General features: G+C 25.1%; 11 protein-coding genes across 11 annotated transcripts; 4 read left to right on the top strand and 7 right to left on the bottom strand.

Moving 5' to 3' along the window:
* Positions 1-488: 488 nt before the first annotated feature.
* On the bottom strand, positions 489-1,927 carry DICPUDRAFT_20023 (uncharacterized protein; the record flags this gene model as incomplete). Its single annotated transcript, XM_003283947.1, has 5 exons — positions 489-712; positions 908-1,018; positions 1,224-1,257; positions 1,327-1,499; positions 1,576-1,927. Coding segments are annotated over 5 exons (894 nt in total), but the record flags the coding sequence as incomplete, so codon positions are not given.
* A 716-nt stretch (positions 1,928-2,643) lies between these two features.
* DICPUDRAFT_147744 (uncharacterized protein) lies at positions 2,644-3,037 on the bottom strand (the record flags this gene model as incomplete). Its single annotated transcript, XM_003283946.1, has 2 exons — positions 2,644-2,767; positions 2,844-3,037. 2 exons carry the CDS (start codon positions 3,035-3,037, stop codon positions 2,644-2,646), a joined length of 318 nt encoding a protein of 105 aa, XP_003283994.1.
* Positions 3,038-3,811: 774 nt separating this feature from the next.
* On the bottom strand, positions 3,812-6,149 carry DICPUDRAFT_52641 (uncharacterized protein). Its single transcript, XM_003283945.1, has 3 exons — positions 5,997-6,149; positions 5,632-5,827; positions 3,812-5,553 (listed from the first exon to the last, which is right to left on the bottom strand). The coding sequence occupies exons 1-3, from the start codon at positions 6,109-6,111 to the stop codon at positions 3,888-3,890; spliced, it is 1,977 nt and encodes a 658-aa protein (XP_003283993.1). The 5' UTR covers positions 6,112-6,149; the 3' UTR covers positions 3,812-3,887.
* Positions 6,150-6,678: 529 nt separating this feature from the next.
* DICPUDRAFT_74976 (uncharacterized protein) lies at positions 6,679-8,377 on the bottom strand (the record flags this gene model as incomplete). The annotated part of the gene is made up of 3 exons (XM_003283944.1): positions 6,679-6,839; positions 6,906-8,006; positions 8,257-8,377. 3 exons carry the CDS (start codon positions 8,375-8,377, stop codon positions 6,679-6,681), a joined length of 1,383 nt encoding a protein of 460 aa, XP_003283992.1.
* A 537-nt stretch (positions 8,378-8,914) lies between these two features.
* DICPUDRAFT_74975 (uncharacterized protein) lies at positions 8,915-9,859 on the top strand (the record flags this gene model as incomplete). Its single annotated transcript, XM_003283976.1, has 1 exon — positions 8,915-9,859. One exon carries the CDS (start codon positions 8,915-8,917, stop codon positions 9,857-9,859), a length of 945 nt encoding a protein of 314 aa, XP_003284024.1.
* A 172-nt stretch (positions 9,860-10,031) lies between these two features.
* Positions 10,032-12,270, bottom strand: DICPUDRAFT_86074 (uncharacterized protein; the record flags this gene model as incomplete). Its single annotated transcript, XM_003283943.1, has 3 exons — positions 10,032-10,606; positions 10,694-11,622; positions 11,702-12,270. 3 exons carry the CDS (start codon positions 12,268-12,270, stop codon positions 10,032-10,034), a joined length of 2,073 nt encoding a protein of 690 aa, XP_003283991.1.
* A 763-nt stretch (positions 12,271-13,033) lies between these two features.
* On the top strand, positions 13,034-14,304 carry DICPUDRAFT_147740 (uncharacterized protein; the record flags this gene model as incomplete). The annotated part of the gene is made up of 3 exons (XM_003283975.1): positions 13,034-13,522; positions 13,593-13,730; positions 13,798-14,304. 3 exons carry the CDS (start codon positions 13,034-13,036, stop codon positions 14,302-14,304), a joined length of 1,134 nt encoding a protein of 377 aa, XP_003284023.1.
* Positions 14,305-14,503: 199 nt separating this feature from the next.
* On the bottom strand, positions 14,504-15,701 carry DICPUDRAFT_74972 (uncharacterized protein; the record flags this gene model as incomplete). Its single annotated transcript, XM_003283942.1, has 3 exons — positions 14,504-15,127; positions 15,211-15,313; positions 15,688-15,701. The coding sequence occupies 3 exons, from the start codon at positions 15,699-15,701 to the stop codon at positions 14,504-14,506; spliced, it is 741 nt and encodes a 246-aa protein (XP_003283990.1).
* Positions 15,702-16,317: 616 nt separating this feature from the next.
* Positions 16,318-17,421, top strand: DICPUDRAFT_74971 (uncharacterized protein; the record flags this gene model as incomplete). Its single annotated transcript, XM_003283974.1, has 1 exon — positions 16,318-17,421. One exon carries the CDS (start codon positions 16,318-16,320, stop codon positions 17,419-17,421), a length of 1,104 nt encoding a protein of 367 aa, XP_003284022.1.
* Positions 17,422-17,571: 150 nt separating this feature from the next.
* DICPUDRAFT_147737 (uncharacterized protein) lies at positions 17,572-18,773 on the top strand (the record flags this gene model as incomplete). Its single annotated transcript, XM_003283973.1, has 2 exons — positions 17,572-17,986; positions 18,052-18,773. 2 exons carry the CDS (start codon positions 17,572-17,574, stop codon positions 18,771-18,773), a joined length of 1,137 nt encoding a protein of 378 aa, XP_003284021.1.
* Positions 18,774-18,984: 211 nt separating this feature from the next.
* DICPUDRAFT_96546 (uncharacterized protein) lies at positions 18,985-22,972 on the bottom strand (the record flags this gene model as incomplete). Its single annotated transcript, XM_003283941.1, has 5 exons — positions 18,985-21,130; positions 21,208-21,404; positions 21,483-21,923; positions 22,007-22,433; positions 22,518-22,972. 5 exons carry the CDS (start codon positions 22,970-22,972, stop codon positions 18,985-18,987), a joined length of 3,666 nt encoding a protein of 1,221 aa, XP_003283989.1.
* Positions 22,973-23,487: the final 515 nt, after the last annotated feature.

Here is a 23,487-nt window from a genome sequence, read left to right as displayed (position 1 = left end):
AGTTTGTAAAGATTTAATTTAAAATATATTTATATTTTAGTATGGTAAAAAAAATTTTTAAAAGATTTCAATTTTTTTGGCTGGATGGGATTGTTTGAAATCGAAAGCAGCTTGGGCACCACTAGTATAGGTAGTTGAACCACTATCACCACTAGTACCACTAGTACCTGATGCTGAGGTTTGACCTGAAGTGGTGGCACTAGTACCAGATGCTGAGGTTTGACCTGAGCCTATTAAATAAATGTAATAATAATTAATATTTATAAATTTAAATAAATCGCATTTTAAGTTTAAATAAACTTACCAGAGTTTGATGAAGTTGCTGAAGTTTGACCAGAGGTTTGACCGGAGGTTTGGCTGCCAGTAGATTGACCGGAGGTTTGACTACCAGTGGATTGACCTGAAGTTTGACTACCAGTGGATTGACCTGAAGTTTGGCTACCAGTAGATTGACTGGAGGTTTGGCTACCTGATTGGCTACCTGATTGGCTACCTGATTGTGAGTTTGAATCTGATTGTGAACCTGATTGTGAACCTGATTGTGAATTTGAATCTGATTGTGAGCTACCTGATTGTGAATTTGAATCTGAATTTGATGAACCGCTCATTGATGATGAACCTTTACCGCTTGATTCTGATGATTCTGATGATTCTGAATTTGATGAGCCAGAGTGATGACCACTTGATGAACCACCGGTAGTTGATGATTTACCTGAACCACCAGTTGAACCGCCAGTTTTACCACCAGTAGTTGATGATTTACCGCCTGAGCCACCGCCTGAGCCACCGCCTGAACCGCCAGTTTTACCACCAGTAGTTGATGAGTGAGTAGTTGATGGGCCTGTAGTTGATGCATGAGTAGTTGAGGTTAATGGTCTTGGACCAGTAGTTGATGTAGTTGATGAACCACCACCTTGGAAAAAGTCTAAATCTACTGAAACACCACATTGTTGGGTATTACCAGCATATTGTTTCATAGCTGGTGATGACCATGAGCCAAATTGGTAGAATGATGAATCTAAAAAAATAAAGTAAATTAATATTTTTTCTTTTTTTTTTTTTTTTACATAATATCCTAAAAAATCTTTGTATCGCTAAACAATAATTTATCTACAAATTACAAATTATTTGATCCTATTGAAACTTTTTGTCCATATAATATACCATTCCTCATATTCTATTTTTTATTTCCAAATTATATTTTTTTTTTTTTTTTAACTTACCTGAAAAAGCTGGTACATTATCATAATGAGCATACTAAATTATTTAAAATGATTAGTTAGCCTATGAGTAAATTAAAATTAAAAAGAATATTAAACTACCTACCCATAATGGGAAACTTGATAAACTATTTAATGAGCCGACGGTTTGACTCCATTCACCGATACTTGAGTATACACCAACACTAACACCTAATTGTTGAGCAGTTTGAACTGCTTCAACTACAAATTGAGCATTGGTTGAGGTGGAACCCCAACAATTTGAACATTGTTCAACATCTAAATAATTTAGATTAAATGTTTAATTAATAAAAAAAAATAAAAAAAAATAAAAAAATAAAAATAAAATACTTACCAATCCATAAGGTACCAAATTCAACATTTTGACTACGAAGATTGCTTACAAGTGTTTTAATGGCTGATGATGATGGACTATTACCGCTACATTGTGAACATAAGAAGGCATAAAGATCAACAGTTTGAATACCGGCGGATTTAGCGGCGGAAACTGATGAAGCAATATTAGTGTTATAACCATAACCACCAGACCAAACTTGAATGATAGCCTTGGTATTTTGTTTGGCTAAACAACTCCATTGGGTAGAAGTTACAGTTTTTGAAGTTGGTGAACTGATATCAATACCAGTGCCAGCAATAACAACTTTACAAACTAAAATTGAACAAATAATTAAAGCTAAAATAATTCTCATTCTTTAACTTTTTACAATTATTAATAATATGTATTAATAATATTATAAATAAAAAAAAAAAAAAAAAAAAGGAATAAAAAAAAAGAAAAAGGAAATGAAAAAACAATGGAAATGAAAAATTATTTTAAAAACTAAAAAACTATAAAAAAAAAATAAAATTATTTTAAAATAAAAAAAAATAAAAAAAATAAAAAAAAAAATCTTTTTTTGTTTTTTTTGATAAAAATTTTCCTTAACTTTTTCCCAAAGGTCACATATACGATAATGAAAAGTTTTTACAAAAACCCGGTAACTATTTTTTATGCTGAATAAAAATTGGTTGCCTATCCAAAAGCCTGGAGCAAACATTTATACCTCCTAATAATAATTTTAAATTAAAAGAATTATTTTTTGAACCTTCATTTGAAAAAATAGATATTTGATGTAGGAAAATTTAAATTCCTTATTTACTTTTTGTTTATTATAAATTTAATTTATTTTTTTACTCCCACCTTTACAATTTTTTAATGAAATTGAAAATGAAATTTAGAAATGTTTAAAAAACCTATTGATAATCTAAACAGATCCATTATTAATTTGTAAATAAGATGGGAATATTGGTAATTAGATATTATTGATATTATTAGTATTATTAAAAGAAAAAAAAATTAATTAAAAGAGAAAAAAAAAATTTTTAAAATTACAAATGCGCATAAATATTTTTTATTTTTAATTTAATTTCCATAAGCCCAGGTTATGATTGAAACAATTGATATTAAAGTTAGGAATAAAACTAAAGAGACTCTTGATAAAATTTTTGCTTTATTATTTTCGCTATTTAAATATTTAATATTAATACTTAAAAAAAAAAAAAAATATTAGTCCAATTATAATAAATTTTTTATTTTTATTTAATTTTATAAAAAAAACCTACATCCATGTTATTAGAATAAAAAATCCAAATATAAATAATACTAAAGATCCTTTAAAATCCTCATTATACTCTTCATCGTTTCTATCAATATCAATATGTTCTATAAATGACGATATAACTATATGTGGGTTTGATTTATTGAATTCGGAATTATTTTCATTTTCAGTGTTTATATTTGTGTTATCAAATACCATTTTTATTTTTTTTTGTTTTTAAAATTATTATTATTAATACAACAAATAATTTTTAAATAATTAATTTATATTAAAAAAATAATCTTTTTTTTTTTAATAAAAAAATAATTTCATTAATAAGAATAAATTAAATATTTAATTATTATCTCCATAAATTGGGAAAAATAGGTTAGAAAAAAATATTTAATTAAGTGTGGTTATATTTTAAAGAAATAAGAATTTTAATTATTATTGAAAAAAAAACATATTAATATTCCTTATTAATTGTATATTGAGAATGTTTTAATAGTTAAAATTAAAGATTTATAAAAAGAAGGTTAGAAAATAATGTGAGCTTTATATGGAAAAAAATTAATGGTATCACAATAAAATAAAAAATCAAGTTATTATCATTATAACTCCCATTTTTTATTTTTTAAGGTTTTTTATTAAAAGAATTATTTTTTACACAAAGAAAAATTATTAAGTAATAATTAAAGATTAAAAATTATTATCTTTTAATATTAATTCTTAAATAAAAAAGAAAATTTCTTTAATTAAAAAAATTGTGTGTGTGTTCATAGTTTTTTTTTTTACTAAAAATACACACAAATTTTATTATTTCGATTCAAAACAAAATCGAAAGGATCTTATTTAAGTGTTTGCCTTAGCTAAATCTTCATTTGATTATTGTTTTTATGTTTGATGATTAAAACCAAATCTAAAAAAAAGTTATTTGGTTTGTTTATAGTTTTAAAAAAAATAATTGAAAATTTTTTTTTTTTTTTTTTTTTTATATATATTTTTTTTTTATTTATACATTTTATTTATATAATTTTTAAAATTATTATTTTTTAAAAAATTAACGTATTTATAATTCATCATGGTTTGGAATTGATTCTTCTTCACCAGCACCACCGGCAGCACCAGCTTGACCATATAATTTAGAGAAGATTGGTTGAACGATTTTCTCTAAGGCTTTGTATTGTTCGTCGAATTCTTCTTTTTCAGCGGTTGGGTTTGATTCTAAGAAAGATAAGGCATCAGCGATGGCAGTTTCAATAGTTTGTTTGTCATCTTCTTCGATCTTGCCACCAACTTTGTCTTTATCACCAATGGCGTTTTTAATTTGGTAGACGTAGTTTTCTAAACTGTTTTTGGCTTCAACTTTTTCTTTGGCTTTTTTATCTTCTTCGGCGGCTTCTTCAGCTTCTTTGACCATACGATCGATATCAGCTTGTGAAAGACGTTCTTTATCGTTGGTGATGGTAATAGATTCTGATTTGGAAGTTGCTTTGTCGACTGCACTTACGTGTAAGATACCGTTAACATCCATTTCGAATGTAACTTCAATTTGTGGAACACCTCTTTGGGCTGGTGGAATACCTGATAATTCGAATTTACCTAATAAGTTGTTATCTTTGGTCATTGAACGTTCACCTTCAAAGATTTGAATGAGTACACGATCTTGGTTATCTTGGTAGGTTGAGAAAACTTGTGATTTTTTGGTTGGAACAAAGGTACCACGTGGGATTAAAGCGGTCATAACTCCACCAACAGTTTCAATACCGAGTGAGAGTGGGGCGATATCTAAGAGGACAAGTTCTTGAGTTTCTTCATCATTAGCAAAGATACCACCTTGAACAGCAGCACCATAAGCGACGGCTTCATCTGGATGAACACCACGATTTGGTTCTTTACCATTGAAGAAATCTTTTAATAATTGTTGAATCTTTGGAATACGAGTTGAACCACCAACTAAGACGACTTCGTGAATTTGTGATTTTTTGAATTTGGCGTCTTCGAGAACTCTTCTGACTGGTTCAAGAGTCTTTTTGAATAAATCCATATTTAATTCTTCAAATTTGGCTCTGGTGAGAGTTTCAATGAGATCTTTACCATCATAGAAGTTTTCGATTTCGATGGTGGTTTGATGGGAGGTTGAGAGGGCACGTTTAGCGTTTTCAGCTTGTCTTCTGAGTTTTTGTAATGATTTCTTGTCTTTGCTGGCATCTTTACCGGTTTTCTTTTGGAAGACTGATAAGAAATGTTTCATGATTCTTTGATCGAAATCTTCACCACCTAAATGGGTATCACCATTAGTTGATTTGACTTCAAAGACACCTTCTTCGATTGATAAAACTGAAACATCAAATGTACCACCACCAAGATCGTAGACAAGAATGTTCTTTTCTTTACCAGTTTCGGCTTTAAAACCATAGGCTAAAGCGGCGGCAGTTGGTTCATTGATAACACGCATAACATTGAGACCAGCAATTGTACCGGCATCTTTGGTAGCTTGACGTTGGGCATCATTGAAATAGGCTGGACAGGTAACAACAGCGTTGGTAACTTGAACACCGAGTGAAGCTTCAGCGATTTCTTTCATTCTAGTTAAAATCATAGCTGAAATTTCTTCTGGTGAGAAAACTTTGTCTTCACCTTTAACTTTAACAACAACGTGTGGTTTATTATTCTTTGAAATAATTTTATATGGTAATAATTTCATATCACGTTGAACTTCTTCATCGTCAAATCTATATTATAATAAGAATAAATATTAGTAAATAAAACTGATACTATATAATTGATGATGATAATAATCTAATATTTACCTTCTACCAATTAAACGTTTAATATCGAAAACAGTATTTTCTGGGTTAAGAGTGGCTTGATTTTTAGCGGCTTCACCAATAAGACGTTCTGTTTCAGTGAAAGCGACATAGGATGGGGTAATACGATTACCTTGGTCATTTGGGATAATTTCAACTTTACCCTTTTTCATGATACCAACACATGAATAGGTAGTACCTTTATTTAATTAACCATAATTATTATTATTGAATAAAAAAATAAAAAAATAAAAAAAAAATAAAAAATTAATATTTGTTGAAATAAAAAAAATAAAAAGTATATTTTTATATTTTTAGAAAATATAATTTAATATTATTATTTTTTTTTTAAAAAAACCAATACATACCAAGATCGATACCAATAACATTGGAAACCTTTTCTTCTTTTTTAGTTTCTTTGTCAGCAGCAAATACACATGCTGTGATAAATAATAATACTAAAATTCCATATAAGAATTTCATTTTTAGTTTTATGTATTTGAAAAAATAATAATAATAATAAAAAAAAAAAAAAAAAAAAAAAAAAATGAAAATCAACAAAATATTTTGAAAAAAAAAAAAAAAATTTTTAAATTTATAACATTTTTTTTTTTTATACTGCGTCATCATTTTTTTTTTTTTAACATCGTCACCATAAAAAAAAATAAAAAAAAAATAGTTTTTTTTAAAAAACGAATTAAATATTTAGTTTAATTAATATTAAAGTCCATTATTTGACTCATTTTCTTAATATTCCCAGATTTTTTTTATAGATTTAAAAGATTTCTATTATAGTTTTCTTTTTTTTTTTTTTTATTTTTTTTAATTTTAATTTTAATTTTAATTTTAATTTTTTATATTATGGACAAAAAAAGTTTTTTATAGTTTTTCAGCAGTAATGATGGATTAATATCAGTTAATAAAAAAAAAAAACACATTAAATACTAATAATTAAATATTTTTATACAAATTTTGAATTTTTTTTTCTCAATATTTATTTAATATTTGTTTTATTTTTAAGTTATTTTTATTATTTATTTATTTATTGTATTAAGAAAAAAGGGGTTTAACAATACTTGAGCATTTAAATGTAATTTCAAGTACCATTGTATCATCTTTAGTTAACCATCCATTCTTTTTATTTATTGCCTCTCTAAATGCTTTTTGCCATCCATAGGCAGTTTTTTTTAAAAAATATTTTTCTGTAAAATCTATTGATAATAGTTAAATTATAATTAATATTATTGTTGTTAAAGTCTTTTTAAAATTATATTTACCTTTATTAAATCGTTCTTTTAAAGTTGTTATCTTTTTATGATTTTGTAAAATAAAAGAAAAGTTTACATTTATTTCAAAGTCTTTGCAATAATAAACACTTAGTTCCACAACGTTTTCACCATTAATTTCTCTTTTATTGAGATTTATTTCAAAATTGAATGGGTCAAAACTTACATTACAAATCGTGGAGGTTATTTTTGAGTAATTTTCGATTATCCATGTATTTTTGTAAGAAAAATTTTTATAATAGTTTGTGTGTATTTCTGGTTTTTGAATTTTATTAATTTCTGGAAATTGTTCATTGGTGGTGGTTGGTAAATTTAATTTGAAATTTTCTAAATCTTTTTTAATTATATGTATATTTTCTTTTAGATTATTAATTTCTTGTCCTTGTCTACTAATTGTTTCATTTTGATTAATAATTGATTGGTTTTGATTATAGATTTCATTTTGTAATTGGTGAATTTTTTTTATTTGTTCTATGAAAATAGTATTATGGTTTCCATTTAAATGGTCTTGAATTTTTGAACGTTTTTCTTTTTCTTTACAACCAAATTCTTCCAATGGGCATGGAATTAATGATTCTAAACAATTATTTGCTAAATGATCATTAATTTCCCTTTTTTCAAATTGATTTTGGCATAGCTTGCATTCTACTGGAAACGATTCGCACTCTACCTGGTGATTAATTTCATTATTTTTTACAATTAATGATTTACAATAAAAGCATGGTATGTACTTGTATAAACAAAGATCTTCATGGGAGTGGTAGAGTTTAAACCTGGAATTAAAATTGCAACCATTCTTTTCATTTTTACATTTTACAAATCTGTATTCACAATTTTCAATATGGTTTTTTAATTTCTCCCCTATAATAATTTCTTTACACCCATCACCTGTATTTGTTAAAGGTTCAGAGTCATCTGATTTGATTATATTGGAGTAATGGTAAGGACATTTGAATTTTTTTTTAAAAAGTAATTCTCTTAATTTTCTATTAGTTGATAAATTTTCTAAAGAGTTTATCTTTTCTATACACTCCATGCATGTTTTCTTTGTGCGCAGATGTCTTGCCCAACATCCTTTACATGCAGTGTGGCCTATAAAAATTTATATTATGATTAGTAACTATTGATTCTTACAGGTAAGTATGTTTTTAAAAAATTCTAATTTTTAATATCATGAATTATATACCGAATTCCAGTAAGTAAAGCCCATACTTTAAACTGGTTTCATCAGAGAGTGCTGTCAAATCTTCATCTATTCATCAACACCTTATCGAACATGGTTCAACCAAATCTTTATTTTTCTTTTTTTTCTATTAAAAAGAAAAATTATAATACTACCTACCTTTAGAACATTGATAAAGATAATCATCAAAAGAAATATCTCTGCAAATAAAGCAAGAATAAATTGCTAAATCTTTTTTTGTTAATTGGGTAGGATCTAATATAAATTGTATAGTTGTCATTATAAATTTATAGTAATATAGGTTAATAAAATGATAATAATAATTAAAATTTATATATAAAAAAAAATTTAATATAAAAAAAAATTAAAATTAAATTAAAATATAATTATTTAAATAGATTATTAATGTTAAACAACTTAAATTTGAATTTAAGTTATTTAAAAAAATAAATTAATTATTATTTTTAGGTTGTTTTCTACATTTGGATAATTAATTATTGAAATTGGGACTTTTATATAACACCCTTTTTTTTTTTTTTTTTTTTATTTTAATTATTTGAAATTATTATTATTTATAAATTATTAAAATTTTTTTTTAAACCACACTTTTATTTATTGATCACACACCTGTTCAAAGTTTCTATTTTTATTATTTTTAATTTAATAAAAACCAATATTATATAAATAAATCTTATGGTTTTTTAATTATATTTTTTTTTTTGTTTTTTAATATCATTTATTTATTTATTCATTTATTTATTTATAATTTTTTTTATTGAACTATATATATAAATTTAATATATATATAAAAAAATAAATGTTTTTTAAGATAATAATTATTATTTTAAATTTTGTATTTTTAGTTGTGAAATCAGAATGTGTTTATAATGGTTTAGATTTTTCTAAACTTTATAATCCTAATGGATATACAGGATATTCTGCATTAAATTGGGCCAATGATTTGGATGGAAGGTATAAGTTTCTTTGGAATGTGTGCGGAGTGTCAAATAAGTGTGATCAAAAAGGAGAGTCAACTGCATGTCAATTTATAGATAGTAAGGTTCAAGTAGTGGGAGAAAAATATAATGTAGAATGGAACAGTGATCCAAAATATAACAAAACCTCAATTACCTACCACACCGAACAAACTAACTGTCCAAATAATTTAAAAAGAAAATTTACAATTAATTTGATATGTACAGATGATGACCTTTATAGCACCAAGGTATTTGAAGAAGAGCCATGTCATTACAGTGTTACAATGTATGGAGCATGTGGTATTCCAATTAAAGATTCTTCTGAGGTACCACCTATAAAACCAATAGAGCCATGCATATATAATGGTATTGATTATTCAAAAGCATCATCCTTAACTGGTTATGATTCTTCAAATAATGAATACTCTTATCATTGGAACGTTTGTGGTTACTCATCAATTTGTGGTCCAAATATTGCAGCATGCCAAAAAGAACAAAAATATGAAAAACGTACACAAATTATCGGCCAAGTTTCAAAGGCACAATGGTCAATAGATTCATCAGTAAATGCAACAGTGGTAACCTATTCAACAGATAATAGAGTTTTTTGTCAAGGTGATAAACCAAGACAATTCAAAATATATTTAATTTGTAAAGATTTTAAAGATAACAATAGTAATGGAGAAGAAATAGAAATAGTAGATGGAACTATTGTACCTGTTAATGAAGATGAAGAGTGTATATATTCAACAACCATTTATACATGTGGTGAAGCAATTAAATAAATATAATATATTATTAATTGGTTCTAAAATTATTTTTTTTATAGATTAAATATATAAATAAATTTAATAAATATTGGTTTTATTGTTAAATAAATTAAATAAATAATTTATTGTTTTTTTTTTTTAATATATAAATTATTTGTTTTTTTTTTTTTTTTAAAAAAAAAAAAGATTAATTTCCTGGTTCTAAATCAACTTTAAATACTTCGAAACTTTCTCTTAAATATTCGAAAATTCTTTGGGCGATCATTTTTTGTTCGTTTGTACCGGTGTGAACTTTATCAGGATGTACAACCATAATAGCTTTACGATAAACCTTCTTAACGCCAACTGGTGTGATCAAACTGCCATTACTGGCTTTTTCCCATCCACTTCCTTCCCATAAAACTTCGTGTAGTGTTGCTAATAAAACTCTGAGGTTATTCTTTCTACCATTCTTTTCAGCCCACTGTTTAATTTTTTCTGAAATAATTGGTTCAATCATTGCTCTTTCGTGTTGATCTCTATCAACATGTGGTGATGGTGCCTGACTTGTAAAATAGTTCATTGGTGGTGGTTGTGGTTGACCATATTGTTGTTGTTGTGATGGTGATGATGTTTGATTTGTTGGTGGTGGTGTTGGTGTTGATTTTCTTTGTGATGATGGTGTAAAATCAAAGTCACCAAATATATTTTCGAATCCACTTGGTTTTTTTGGTGTTTGGGTTTGTTGTGGCTGCTGTTGTTGTGCTTGTTGTTGTTGTTGTGCTTGTGGTGGGGGTTGGTATTGTTGTCTGTTATTCATATTATTCATATTGCCCATATTACCCATATTATTCATATTATTCATATTACCCATATTATTCATATTAAATTGTTGTTGTTGTGTTTGTGGTTTATTTGGTTGTTGCTGTTGCTGTTGTTGATTAAAATAATTTGGTTGTTGTGGTGTATTGGTTGTATTTGTATTAAATGAGGTAAATGGTGATTGTTCTGGAACAAGAATTGGATCATCCCAAGATTTTTCTGGTTTTGGTGTTGGTGCTGGTGTTGGTTTATCGTACATCCAATCATCGTCATTACCCTTACTACCGCTATTATTGTTTCCACCATTAGCTTCATCCTCCCATACGCTAAATAATTTCTCTTCTTTTGGTTTTTGTTGAGAGTTTGATGGTGAAGAGTTATTGGAAAAACCAGAAGATGAGGATTCTGAATGTGGAGAAGGTCTATCATTGAATGATACTTTACTAAAATCATCATTTATATTATTAACACCAGTACTACCATTCATTCTTGATTTTGGTTCGCCGCTAGAATTATTTAAACTATTTGGATGAGAATCTACGTGTTCCTTATAGGTTGGGGGTGGAGTATTAGGTAATGGTTTACTACCATTTATATTATTATTATTATTATTATTATTATTATTATTCATACTACTATTACTATTATTCATATTATTTCTTTGTTGAGTTGGTGATTGTGAAGATGGAGTTTGTGATTGAGCTGGAGTATTTGGTGCTGTTTTCTTAACATTATAAATATCTGCTAATTGGTCGTCCTTTAATTGGTATTGGGAAAGAAGAGGTTCAATAAATGTAATCAATCCTTCTAAAAGTAAAGAGTTGGATTCGAAAAATATACAAAATTGTTGAATCATTGTAATAACACTGTGAACTATTAATTTACATCTAACAAATGATCTATTTTGTAAATGTGAAACTGTCTTTTTTGATAATGAATCGAATTCTTCTTTTGTATTTTTAACTTTTTCCATATCTCTAATAAAATTTAAGAAAATATTAGATATTTATTAAATTTAATAATACTAACATATGTTTTTTTTTATAAACTACGTACGTTGATCTTTTTAATGCATCGAAATCAAAATTTAATTTTTTTCTTTTTTCTAATAACTGTTTTGTAACCTTGTTTAATTCCTCATCTCTTTTTATTGGACGTACAACCTTATGATTTATATCATCTTGAAGTGCTGCCATATTTTCGTGGCCCATGGTTCCAAAACTATCGTATAATCTTTGAACTGACTCTTGAAAGTTTGACTGTCTATGTAAAGACTCTTTATTATTTTCGCTAGGTGATAAATTTGGGTTGTTGGATGTCTTTAAAAAGAATTTTGATAATAAACCTGTTGAAAATTCGCTGTCATCGTTTGATAATTCTGATAATACAAAGTTGCATACAGATGATGCTAATTGGCTGTTATTGAAACTCATTTTCTCCATTTGAGATATTGAACTTTGAGTTGATTCTTCGAGATGTGTTAAAAACTCCCCTAATCTTTTAAAATTTGTATATGTGTTATCAAAATGCTCGTCGTGTGTTTGCTCTGTTGCACCTATTTTTTGAAGTACTGCTTGTGTAGCTCTTCTTTGAATATCAAACATTTTCTCTGTGAATGACTCCATTGTTTTTATTTAGTTTTGAAATATTCTTTTAAAAATATTTAAATTTTTATTGCTATTTCTAATAACTATTATTTAATATTACTAAATTTGATAATAATAAATAGATTTTATTTATTTATTATTTATAAAATTTGTTTATTGTTTTGTTTTGTTTGTTTTTTTTTATTTGCTATTAATATTAAGGAAAAAAAAAAAAAAACTATTTTTAAAGTGTTAATATTTTATTATTTTATTATTTTATTAATGTACAGTTTATATAATTATATTGTAATATAAAATAAATAAAAAAATTATGTTTATTTATTATTTTAAAATTAAAATAAAGAAAGTAATAAAAAATAAAAATTATAATAAATAAATATATCAAGTAACTTTTTTAACACACAACACTAAAAAAATAATAAATACATTAAAATTTAAAAAAAAAAATTTAAAAAAAAATTTAAAAAAAAAAAAAAAATTAGTTTTTTTTTAATTTTTATTTATTTATTTTTAATTTTTTTTTATTTTTTTTTCAAATATTTCTTTTTACTAAAAAAAGAATTACTTTGAACAAAAATAATCATTTCTACACTCCATTTTAAGATCTTTAAAAATATAAATTTTATAAATTTTTGTCTTTATTATTTTAAAAATTTTTAATTATTATAAAAATTAAAAAAAAAAAAAAAATTAAAAATAATTATAAAAATTAAAAATTAAAAAACGAAAAAATTAAAAAGGTCACCATTTTTTTTATTTATATAATTATTTATTTAAAAGAATGAATAATTTAATCAATGGATTTTGCAAACTAACCCTTGCTTCAAATAGATATTTTATAAATAATAGTTATAGCAATACAAACAAAATAATAAAACCATTATCATGTTTTTATAGCACAAATATACCAAAACAAAGTAATCAAAAAATTAAAACATTTTCAACAAAACAAAAAGATAAAAAACCAATACAACAAAAAAACAATAATAATGATGACAACCATGACGATGATGATGATGAAAATGAGGGATTTATAAGCAACTCATTTCAATCATTCAGTAAAGATAAAATTATAGAAAATGAACAAGATGAAATTAAAGGACATAAAGAAAGATTAAATAAAGTACTTTCAAGATCGGGTGTAGCATCAAGAAGAAAAGCAGATGAAATGATTCGTGAAGGAAGAGTTAAAGTTAATGGTGTTGTTACAACATTGGAAAATGATCATTTTGTTTCAATTATTGATGAAGTTGAAGTTGATGGTAAAATTGTATGTATTATAAATTTTTTTGTTTAATTATAATTAAACAATACTAATATCTGTTTTTTAAAAAAAAAAGATTAAAAAACCAATGCCAAGAATGTGGATGCATTTTAAAAAACCAAAGGTTTTGGTTACACATAGTGAAGTTGAAGGAAGAGAGAGTTTGGTACCAATTTTAAAAAAAGTTTTAAAAAAAGATCATTTAATTACAGTTGTAAGTGTTGTGATGATAACAATATAAAATTTCAATCTTTCATTTTATTAATATTTTATAACAATAGGGTAGATTAGATTATTATTCAGAAGGTTTAATATTATTAACAAATGATGGAAATTTATCAAGATATCTCGAACATCCAGATAATGAATTCGAAAGAACATACAGAGTTAGAATATTTGGTAAAATTACACAAGAAATGCAAGATATTTTTACAAAAGGCATAGTTATTGATAACATTAAATATAAACCAATTGAAGTAATTGTCGATAAAGAATCCAAAAACAACTCGTGGGTAGTTATTAAAATTAAAGAAGGTAAAAATAGAGAAATTAGAAAAATTTTAGAGTATTTCAATATTAAGGTATTACGTTTAATTCGTGTTGGCTATGGCCCATATGAATTACCAGAAAGCCTTAAACATGGTGAAACCATCGAGATCCCACTCAAATCAAAAATCAAAAAATTTTTAGCCGCTTACAACAAGGGCGAAAAAACTAAAAGATATTTATTATATGAAAAGAAAAAATTAGATACAGCAACCAATAAAAACGAAAATACAAATAATTAAATAAAAATAAAACCAGTAATTTTGTAAATAAAATATATGTGTGTTTATACTTTATTTTTTATATTTTAAAAAAAAATCATATGAATTAAAAAAAATTAAAAAAATTAAAAAAAATAGTTTTATAAAAATTATATATTTTAAAATTTATAGTATATATATTTTTTTTTCAATTAACAAATAATATTTTATTTTTAATCATTTAGTTCATTTTTTGGATGAGGTTATTGATTAAGTGTTCACGGTTACCAGCATCACCACCTTGGAGGAATGGGATCTTTTTCATGTTGAAACCACCACGTGGACAGTTTAATTTGAATGGCCATAAGGTGTTGTTAACTTGTTTGAAGTTTTTACCACAGGTGGCAATTTCGTGGATGATATCTTCAACGCAGATGACACCATATTTGCCGAGTTGTTTTTCAACCATATCGTTTGAGGTTAATGGGATTCTTTGACCGTTAACTTTTAAGTGACCTCTCTTGTAAATTAATTCTTTGATTGATTTGAGATTTGGGAAACCATAGGCGACGTATGGTTCAACAAGTTTTAACATGTTGAGGGTGGCTTTGTTAATTTTGAGGAAAACACCATTGTTTAATTGTAAAAGTCTGAGGAGTTTTAAGACTTTTCTTGGTTTTGGTGAAACACCATTGATACCTCTAATACGGATGACAAAGGCAACTTTGGCTTGTGGTGGAACGTAGAAAGTACCAGAGTTTTTAGCGATTCTATTTAAACGAATGGCTTCACGTTCGGTTTTGTGGTATTCAGCAACGTATTTTTCAGCACGTTTGAAGTAGATTGAGTTTAATCTGCTGTTTTTCTGTAATTATTTTTAAATTTATAATTATTAATATTTCCAATGCTACAATGTACCTAAATATACTACTATATAAATCCACTTACTAATTGTTGAGCACGACCTAATTTGGCAACATCAACAGCTTTCTTTTGAGAGGTGGCTCTCTTTTTTAAGATTGATTCTGGGACTGGAGCAGTCTTGGTGGCTCTATATAGTTTAAATTTTAAAAAAAAAAAAATTAAGTGTGATAGATAGTGGATATAAAAACAAAAAAATATAGTGCGTAAAGAGTTGGGTATAAAAAAAGAGTTATACACGCAATGCAACTATTTTTTACTTGTCTATCCATATTATTTCACCTTTTAGATTAAAGCTTTAATAATATATATTTGTTTTATATATATACTAATTATATCCAATTCTGTTCGAAGGATGATGCTAATCTTCTCGTTTTTTATTATCTGTATAGGGATTTATTAGAGATTGATGCATGGTGATAGATAAAAGTTATTATTATTAAAGATTGATGGTTAATCCACAAAGATAAGTGATACGTGATACAGATAATATATAGAAACTACGGTTTGGTAGACATTGTTATAGAATGAAAAGCAAAAACACGAAAAAAACTAAAAAAAAGAAAAAAAAAAATTGAGTATTCGCTTTCTTGCCAATATAAAAATTTTTGTCATAAAAAAAAAAAACTGATTTTTTTAAAAAAATTTTTTTTTTTATTTTTTTAATTTTTACAGTAACCTAACTCCCAATTCTCTTTTTTCTCGCAAAGACAAAGAAATTTTTTATAAAAATTATAAGATGTCATGAAAAACTAAAATATGAAATAAAATAAACAAATATAATAATTATATAAAAGTATTATTTATTTATTATTTGTATTATTTTTATTTTTTTTTTAATTTTTTTTTTTATTATTTTTATTATTTTTATTATTTTTTTTTTATTTGTTTTTATTTTTTTTATAATTTTTCGGTTATTTATATTTTTGATTAGTTTGTTTAAATATGTATTTTTTTACTAGAATAAGATTAATTACCCTAAAATATTTTTATGTATAGAATAAATATAATTTTATGTTTTACTAGAAAATTAAAATAATTTTTAAATATTAATTTTTTTTACACTAATTAAACAATTGAAAAAATAATTTAAATTTTTTTATTTATTTTATATTTTATTAATTAAATAAGAAAATGTCAATAGAATATAAATTATTAATAAAAAAAGATTTAAAAAAAGAATTAGATAATAGAAAAATAAAATATAGTTCAAAATCATTAAAAGCAGAGTTAATTGAATTATTAATACAATCAGATATAGATAATACAAAAAAATCAAAAAAAGAAATAAATAATATAACCAAATCAAATAATATAAAAAAAAGAAAAAATAGAAATGATGAAGAGTCAGCAGAACTTGAGGAGATAAATTTGAAAAGAATTAAACAGGAACAAGAAAAAGAGGAAGAAAGAACTGGCAATCTTTTTTTAAGATGTTTCAGAAATATAGCCATTCGTAGGGAAATTTATAGTCACTTGAAAAAAATATGTAGTAATTATTATTACAAAGTTGAAGATATTAATAAATTAATAAATCATCAAGAAAGATCTTATATAAATACAATTCATTTTACACAACATGGCTGCTATTCAATTTTTATTGAAATTAAAAAATTTGAAAAGGATATAGCAAATTTAGAGAATATTTTAAAAGATATCAATAATAATGTAAATAATAATAATAGTAATATTGTAAATGGAATCAATAAAGTAGAAAGTATTCATAATGGAAATAAAGGAATAAATAAACAAGATTTAATTTATCAAATTACCCAAAAAGAAAAAGAGTTTTTAGAATTTAAAAACAAATTAAAATTTATAATTCCTCACTCAGTTTCAAATGTTAAAATATCAGGAGCTATTAAAATATTGGAAAAAATAAATTTACCAAATTCAGTTTCATCAGTTGAAATTACCGATTATTATTATTCAATGAAAGAGTTTGAATTACCTGAAAGTGTTAAAACATTATCATTAGGAGATGGAAATTATAATCGAACAAATACTCGAGTTTTGGGAAATATTTCTCCATCAATCGAGACTTTAAATTTAAAAATGAATTGTAAATTATTATTGAACAATGACCAACCATGCAATTTAAAAACAATCAATTTTTATGAATACTATTCAACGTTGATTAGTAGTTTACCAAATTCAGTTGAAAAAATAACACTAAGCAAATTCTTTGATAAAAGAAATATACGTAAAGAGTATTATGGTTTAGTACAACTTAAATAAAGAAATTATCTTTTTTAATTTTTGTGAAAAAATAATTATTTTTTATTTTTTTTTTTTATTATTTTTTTTTTTTTCGTAAAATTTTTTTAATTAATTTTTTTTATTTATTTTTTTTAAATTATTCACATTAATTAAAAAGATTTATAAAATATGACATCAAATATTGTGTCATCAATTGGCAGTAATTCATTTACCAAAGTATTCAGTAACAGTGGTAATGATGCAGTTAGTGGATTAATTCTTTTAGAGGATAGCTTAGAATCACCATCACAAAATTTATTAAATCATTTATATTCATTATGGTTACCATTAAATTCAAAGCAACATAGAAATATATGGTTTTTAAATTTTAGTTCAACAATTTCAGAATATAAAGAATTATCCAAAAAATATAATAATTGTAATTTTATTGTCATAGATTATTATTCAGATCCATTTGGTTGGAATAACAATAATAATAATACAATAGATTATAGCGATAATTTAATTCAAATACCAATGGTTTTTAAATCAACAGAGCATGATACAAATTCTATTGTAAATACAATCCAAAATGTTTATAATTGTAGGTGTTGGTTTAAAATTATTCTGGTTTTTCATTTCCTCTATTAACTCATTTTTTAAAATTAGGTGTACCAAGTAAATTTAAAACAAACCCAATTATTTTAATAAATACAATTTCAACATTAGTTTTAAAGAATGGATTATCACAAACATGTAATTTAATTAGAACATTAACCAATTATAATTTTAGTAAACAACCAGAAAAGGTAGAGGCAGAAGAAAAAGAAAAAGAGAAAAAAAATAAAATGAAATTAAAGAATAAAATAGAAACTGGTATTGAAGGTAGTGTCAGTAATAGAATTAAAATGGAAAAGAGTTTCAGTTGTATTTTTGCAATTTTACACACAGATCTTCATGAGTTTGAACCAACAGTACAAAAAGAACTACAATATATTTCATCAGTATCAATCCAAGTTACACCATTATCAGCAAAAATTAAATTCTCTGAAAATTTACCACATCCATACGAATCAACTATTACATTAATCACCAAGAAACGTTCAGGTCGTGTTGTTAGAAATATTGAATACTATTATATTAACGAACAAACTGGTAAAGTCGAATTTGACTCTGCAGAATCATTACAACTCAAACAAGAAGAATCTGAGCCAGATCCAACTCAAAATCTTTCATTTAATCTTAAACTTACAGACGAAGAAAAACAAGCAAGAGATTCTGTAGTTTTACCATATAGACATCAAGGAAACAATGAACAAACTTTAATCATTGAGGACCCAGATGACGAAGATTTCGATGATGAAGATCCAGATGACGATTTAGATATTTAAAAATTAAAATAAAATATATTAAAAAGTTTAATAAATTTTTTTATAATTATAATTTTTTTTTTATTTATAGTTTTATAAAAATATTTTATGAAAAAAAAAAAAAAAAAGAAGATTTTTTATAGCTTTTTTTTTACCCTTTTATTTTCTTTTTTTTTTTTTTTTTTTAAAAATTATTATTGTTATTTTTATTATTATTTATATTGATATCATTTTAACCTAAAATTTTAATTGCTTTTTGATGGTGGGATTTATGATTATTTGGATGTTCTAAACCAATTAGGAAAGATGACGGATTCCAATCTTGATTGTTTGGAATTGAACCAACATTACCATCTTCAGGAATGTATTCAATCTTGTTATCATCTTTTATAACTGAGAGTTTCCATCTTGAAAATTCTTTATTTGAAATATTAGCACCTAATTTTGGAAGAATTCTCGATCTAAGGGATTGACAAGATTCGCCTGGTTTATAGAGAATAGTAAATGGAATACCATGATACATTGGGTGGGTATGTTCACGGCTATAGTGTACAACAAAAACAACCTTTTCACCATTTGTTGTTAAATTGATCTCTTCATCTGTTATAATTTCCGCACGTAATTGAGAGATTTCATTAATTGATGAAACAAATTCATCTGTTAAAATCTTATCAATTCTTGATGATCTAATTTCAAGTAATCTTATTCTTGATTCATCAATATTTTCGATGTTAATTTGGCTATTTACACTGTCTTCTTGTTGTTGACCATTATTATTTTCATTTTGTTGTTGATCTTTTATAATTTCATTATTAATATTTTCTGTTTTTGGTTGTTGCTGTTGCTGTTGTTGTTGATGGTTTTGTTTAATTTGTAATAAAAATTCATTAATTAATTGCTTAACATCGCCTAGTTTTGGTATCCAAACTGAAATAATTTCTGTTTCGTTTGAATTTGGTTTTTGCCAAGTAATTTTAAAGTTTCTTTTAAATTCACATTCTTTAACTGGAATCTTGAGGATTTCGAAATAAAGTATATCTGTTAATTTGTGAGATGAGGTTAACATATCAAATAATGGTATATTATCATTTGGTTTAATTGGTGTGATTTGCGAGTCTATGGTCTTTGACATTAATCTAATGTTTTCAGCATTGGCATTGATTTTCGAGGCAATTTTGGCAGTAATTTCAGAGTATTTCATTTGTTTTGGTAATTCGCAGCTGAATGATACTTTGCTGTTGTCTACTTGTTTAATGGTTACTATCGATGTATTAATAATGTAGGTGTAGTGATCGGTGGCGGTTGGGAGCTTGAATTTGTGTTGTATGCTGTTTTGTTTTTGGAATACAATAATATCACCACTCATCATTTCCATTTTATTAAATGTTTCATTTGGTTTAATTGGTTGAATTTTAGTTGATGTAACTTCTTCAAATACTAATAGTGGTGTATCAATTGGTAGTTTACCCAAATGACACAAAAATGGTAAGATGGATGATGCTTTGGCGTTGAGATCTATAATTTTTGAACCTAAAAATCTTAATGTTCCGGTTTCTGCGTCGTAGAGCTTGAAAAATAATAGTGCATTGCCTTCTTTACTAATTTTTGGAAAAAATGAATAGCTATCTGGTGTAAAGATTTGATTATTTGGATTGTTGTTATAGTTTTGGTTATTGGATACTGGTAATGTGTTATTAGTTTGGCCTCCAACTATATTGCCTGTAATACCACTACCAATATTACTACCAGCAGTTGGTCTTGGACTAAAGCATATTTCTAAATGTAATCTGATGTCACCACCTGTACGATTTCTAATAGATTGAATAGTTGTATCATCAGACTCTGGGAACTTTTCAATTCTTTGAGTTTTGTTTCTTCTAGTTGTCCAAGACCAAATTCTTTGTCTTTCTACAGGAATTCCATAAAGTGTTGTAATTTGTTTTTTTAAATGACCTAGGTTCATATTATCATGAGTTTTCTTGAATTGCTTTGGGGGGAAACGATCAAAATCGATCAAGTCATAAGAGCGATGGTCTGCAAAATCTTCATCTCTTGTAATTCTGAGTGAGAATGTTTGCTCGTTCTCTCTTTGTTCATCTTTTTCGATTCTAGACTTTAAATGCTCTGGTATTTCAGACTCTAAAATTGGTTGGGTTAGTCCGTCATAATTGTTATTTCTAAAGTAAACCAACATATATGCATTTGCATCACTTTTGCCTGCCCTAACACCAAAATCTGAACCAAATGATGCATCTGAAACTCTTTCAAAACTTGATTTTGTAACTTCATCATCATCAAATTTCAACCAATCACCATCTCTTGATTTAATAAATGCATAGTAATGACCATTATGTAAATCACCTGAATGAATTAATACACTATTGTTTTTAAAAGAAAGGTTTTGTTAATATGATATGATAAATATATATCTTTTAAAAAAAAAATCACTGCATACCCTTGTAAAGTATAATGATAGGAAATTGATTTATCACCTGATTCATCCATGTAACGATTTAAATCTAAATTTTCTGGGAATTTATATTTATCATTGATTTTAACATTCTCATCTCTGATGGGGTCATATTCAAATCTTTTTAAATGTAGATTTAAAACTGGTGGCAATGATAAAAATTTGGCTCCTTTGTTTGCATTCTATAGTAAAATCGAATTAGGAAAATGTTAATTCAATTTAATAAATACAAATATTGTATATGTATTATCTGTACTTACTTGTAAACCATAACCCTCCGCATAATATTGATTTGAACCATCTAATCTTTCGGTCTCAGTATATTTATCGAATGATGCAGTTATATCTCTACAACCCTTGACATTTAGTGACAAATCATAGAAATATTCATCACTCTTTGATTCGTAATTGATCTTTTCACATTTTATAAAATTTTTAATTTTACCACGAAATAGTTCATCAATTGTTCCTTCTACCTTGGTCCCCTTCATTTTATCATTTAAATTGTCACAGAGCACACGATTCAACTCTTGTACATCGTGTTGTGTGAAAATATCCATAGTATCCCAGCCAAAGCTTTTGGTTAGCTCTTTAGTTGGTACTGCTTTATCACCAAATTGTAGTTTATAAAATATAATTTGAAGTGCTAATGAAATACTTTTAGTTGGTTCATCGGAATTTGTTGGTAACTCATATACAGCCTAATATTTTACAAAAAAAAAAAAAAAAACTGCATTAATACTAATTTATAGGTATAAAATGAATACATATTAAAGTGACCTACTCTTCTAAATGGTGAAATATGAAATAGAGATTGTAATAAAGAATTCATATAACATGTAGCACCTTGATTTTGTAAACCAACATAACCAGTTACTTTTTTAGAGTCGTACATAGGCATACCCGAACATGCAAATGCTTGAACTACCTCAACATTGATAATAACTGTATCATTTACAATAAAACCTAATTCTGGGTCCATTAATGCTGAAACTTCCATAAATCTATTAAATCCCCAATCTACGCCCTTTGGACTAAATAAATGTTCTGATGGCTTTCTAATATTATTTTCTGGATTCTTTTGATTAACAACCTCTAATGTAAAATGTGCTTTAATATCTGGAAATCCAAGCTGTTGAACTTCCTGTAAATCTAAAAACAATGCTATATCTTTGTCTGATGTATTACCTCTTGGAAAAATATAAACCCTCCTATTGAATTTTAATAAAATAAAAATTAGTAAATCATTTTTATAATAAAATAAAAGAAAAAAAATAACTATTATGATAAATTACCATGTTAAATCTAATAATGATCTTGTTTCTGTATAAAATGGTTTGTCTTTTTGAGAAAAATTTGTAATTTTAAATGAAGTCTTTGTTGGTGGTTTGGGTTTAACAATATTACTATTATTATTATTAATATTATTACTAATGGTATTGGTTGTAACAGTACTATTTAATGTTTGCGCACCATTTGAATCTGGTGATAATGTTGTATTATTACTATTGTCATTATTGTTATTATTATCATTATTATTATTATTATTTGTCTGTTCATTTTCTTGAGATATATTATTTTCATTTTTTAATGCTTCTTGTTGTTGAGATGTTGGTGGTGGTAATGATGTGACCTCTTTTAATATATTTTGTTGTGGTGTTTGTGGCTGTTCATTTTTTTGCTGGTTTCGTTCTTCTTGGTTACCAACAACACCATTTGTTGGTGTATTTTCATCAGCAATATTATTCATATATTTACTTTATTATTTATTAAAAACTAAACTATACAAATTTATTTATTTATTTCCTTTTATATACTAGATGTTGATATATTTATATAAAATAAATAAAAAAAATAATAAATATTAAAATAAAAAAAATAAAAAAAAGGTATTAATTAAAATTAAAAAAATAAATAAAAAAGAAATTTTAATATATTAAAAAAAAAAAAAATAAAAAATAAATTAAAAAAATATAAAAAAAAAAAAAAATAAAAATTAAAATTTTTTTTAAAATTTTTTTAAATTATTTTTAATAAAATAATTGTTTGAATGAAATAATAAATCATTTTCTTTATATTTCCTTTTATTAACTTTTTTTTCAAATTTCTTTTTTTTTTCTAATTTTTTTTTTTTCAAATATATAAAACATAAAGACATAAAACATAAAACATAAAACATAAAACATAAAACATATAATATAAAACATATAATATAAACACATGAACAAATAAATATATATATTAACATTAAAAAAAAAAATATAA

The sequence above is a fragment of the Dictyostelium purpureum genome, assembly GCF_000190715.1.
Source record: "Dictyostelium purpureum unplaced genomic scaffold DICPUscaffold_17, whole genome shotgun sequence".
Classification (NCBI taxonomy): Eukaryota; Evosea; class Eumycetozoa; order Dictyosteliales; family Dictyosteliaceae; genus Dictyostelium; species Dictyostelium purpureum.
The sequence above is the reverse complement of the archived record's forward strand: the minus strand, read 5'-3'. Positions and strand labels throughout refer to the sequence as shown.

Bases quoted from the DNA above. Each gene is read 5' to 3' on its own strand.
- DICPUDRAFT_52641 (XM_003283945.1), bottom strand. From the start codon at position 6,111: ATGAAATTCTTATATGGAATTTTAGTATTATTATTTATCACAGCATGT. The intron at 5,828-5,996 runs GTATGTATTGGT...AATTAAATAAAG, and splicing joins TGTTATTGGTATCGATCTTG to GTACTACCTATTCATGTGTT. The intron at 5,554-5,631 runs GTAAATATTAGA...ATTATAATATAG, and splicing joins AAACGTTTAATTGGTAGAAG to ATTTGACGATGAAGAAGTTC.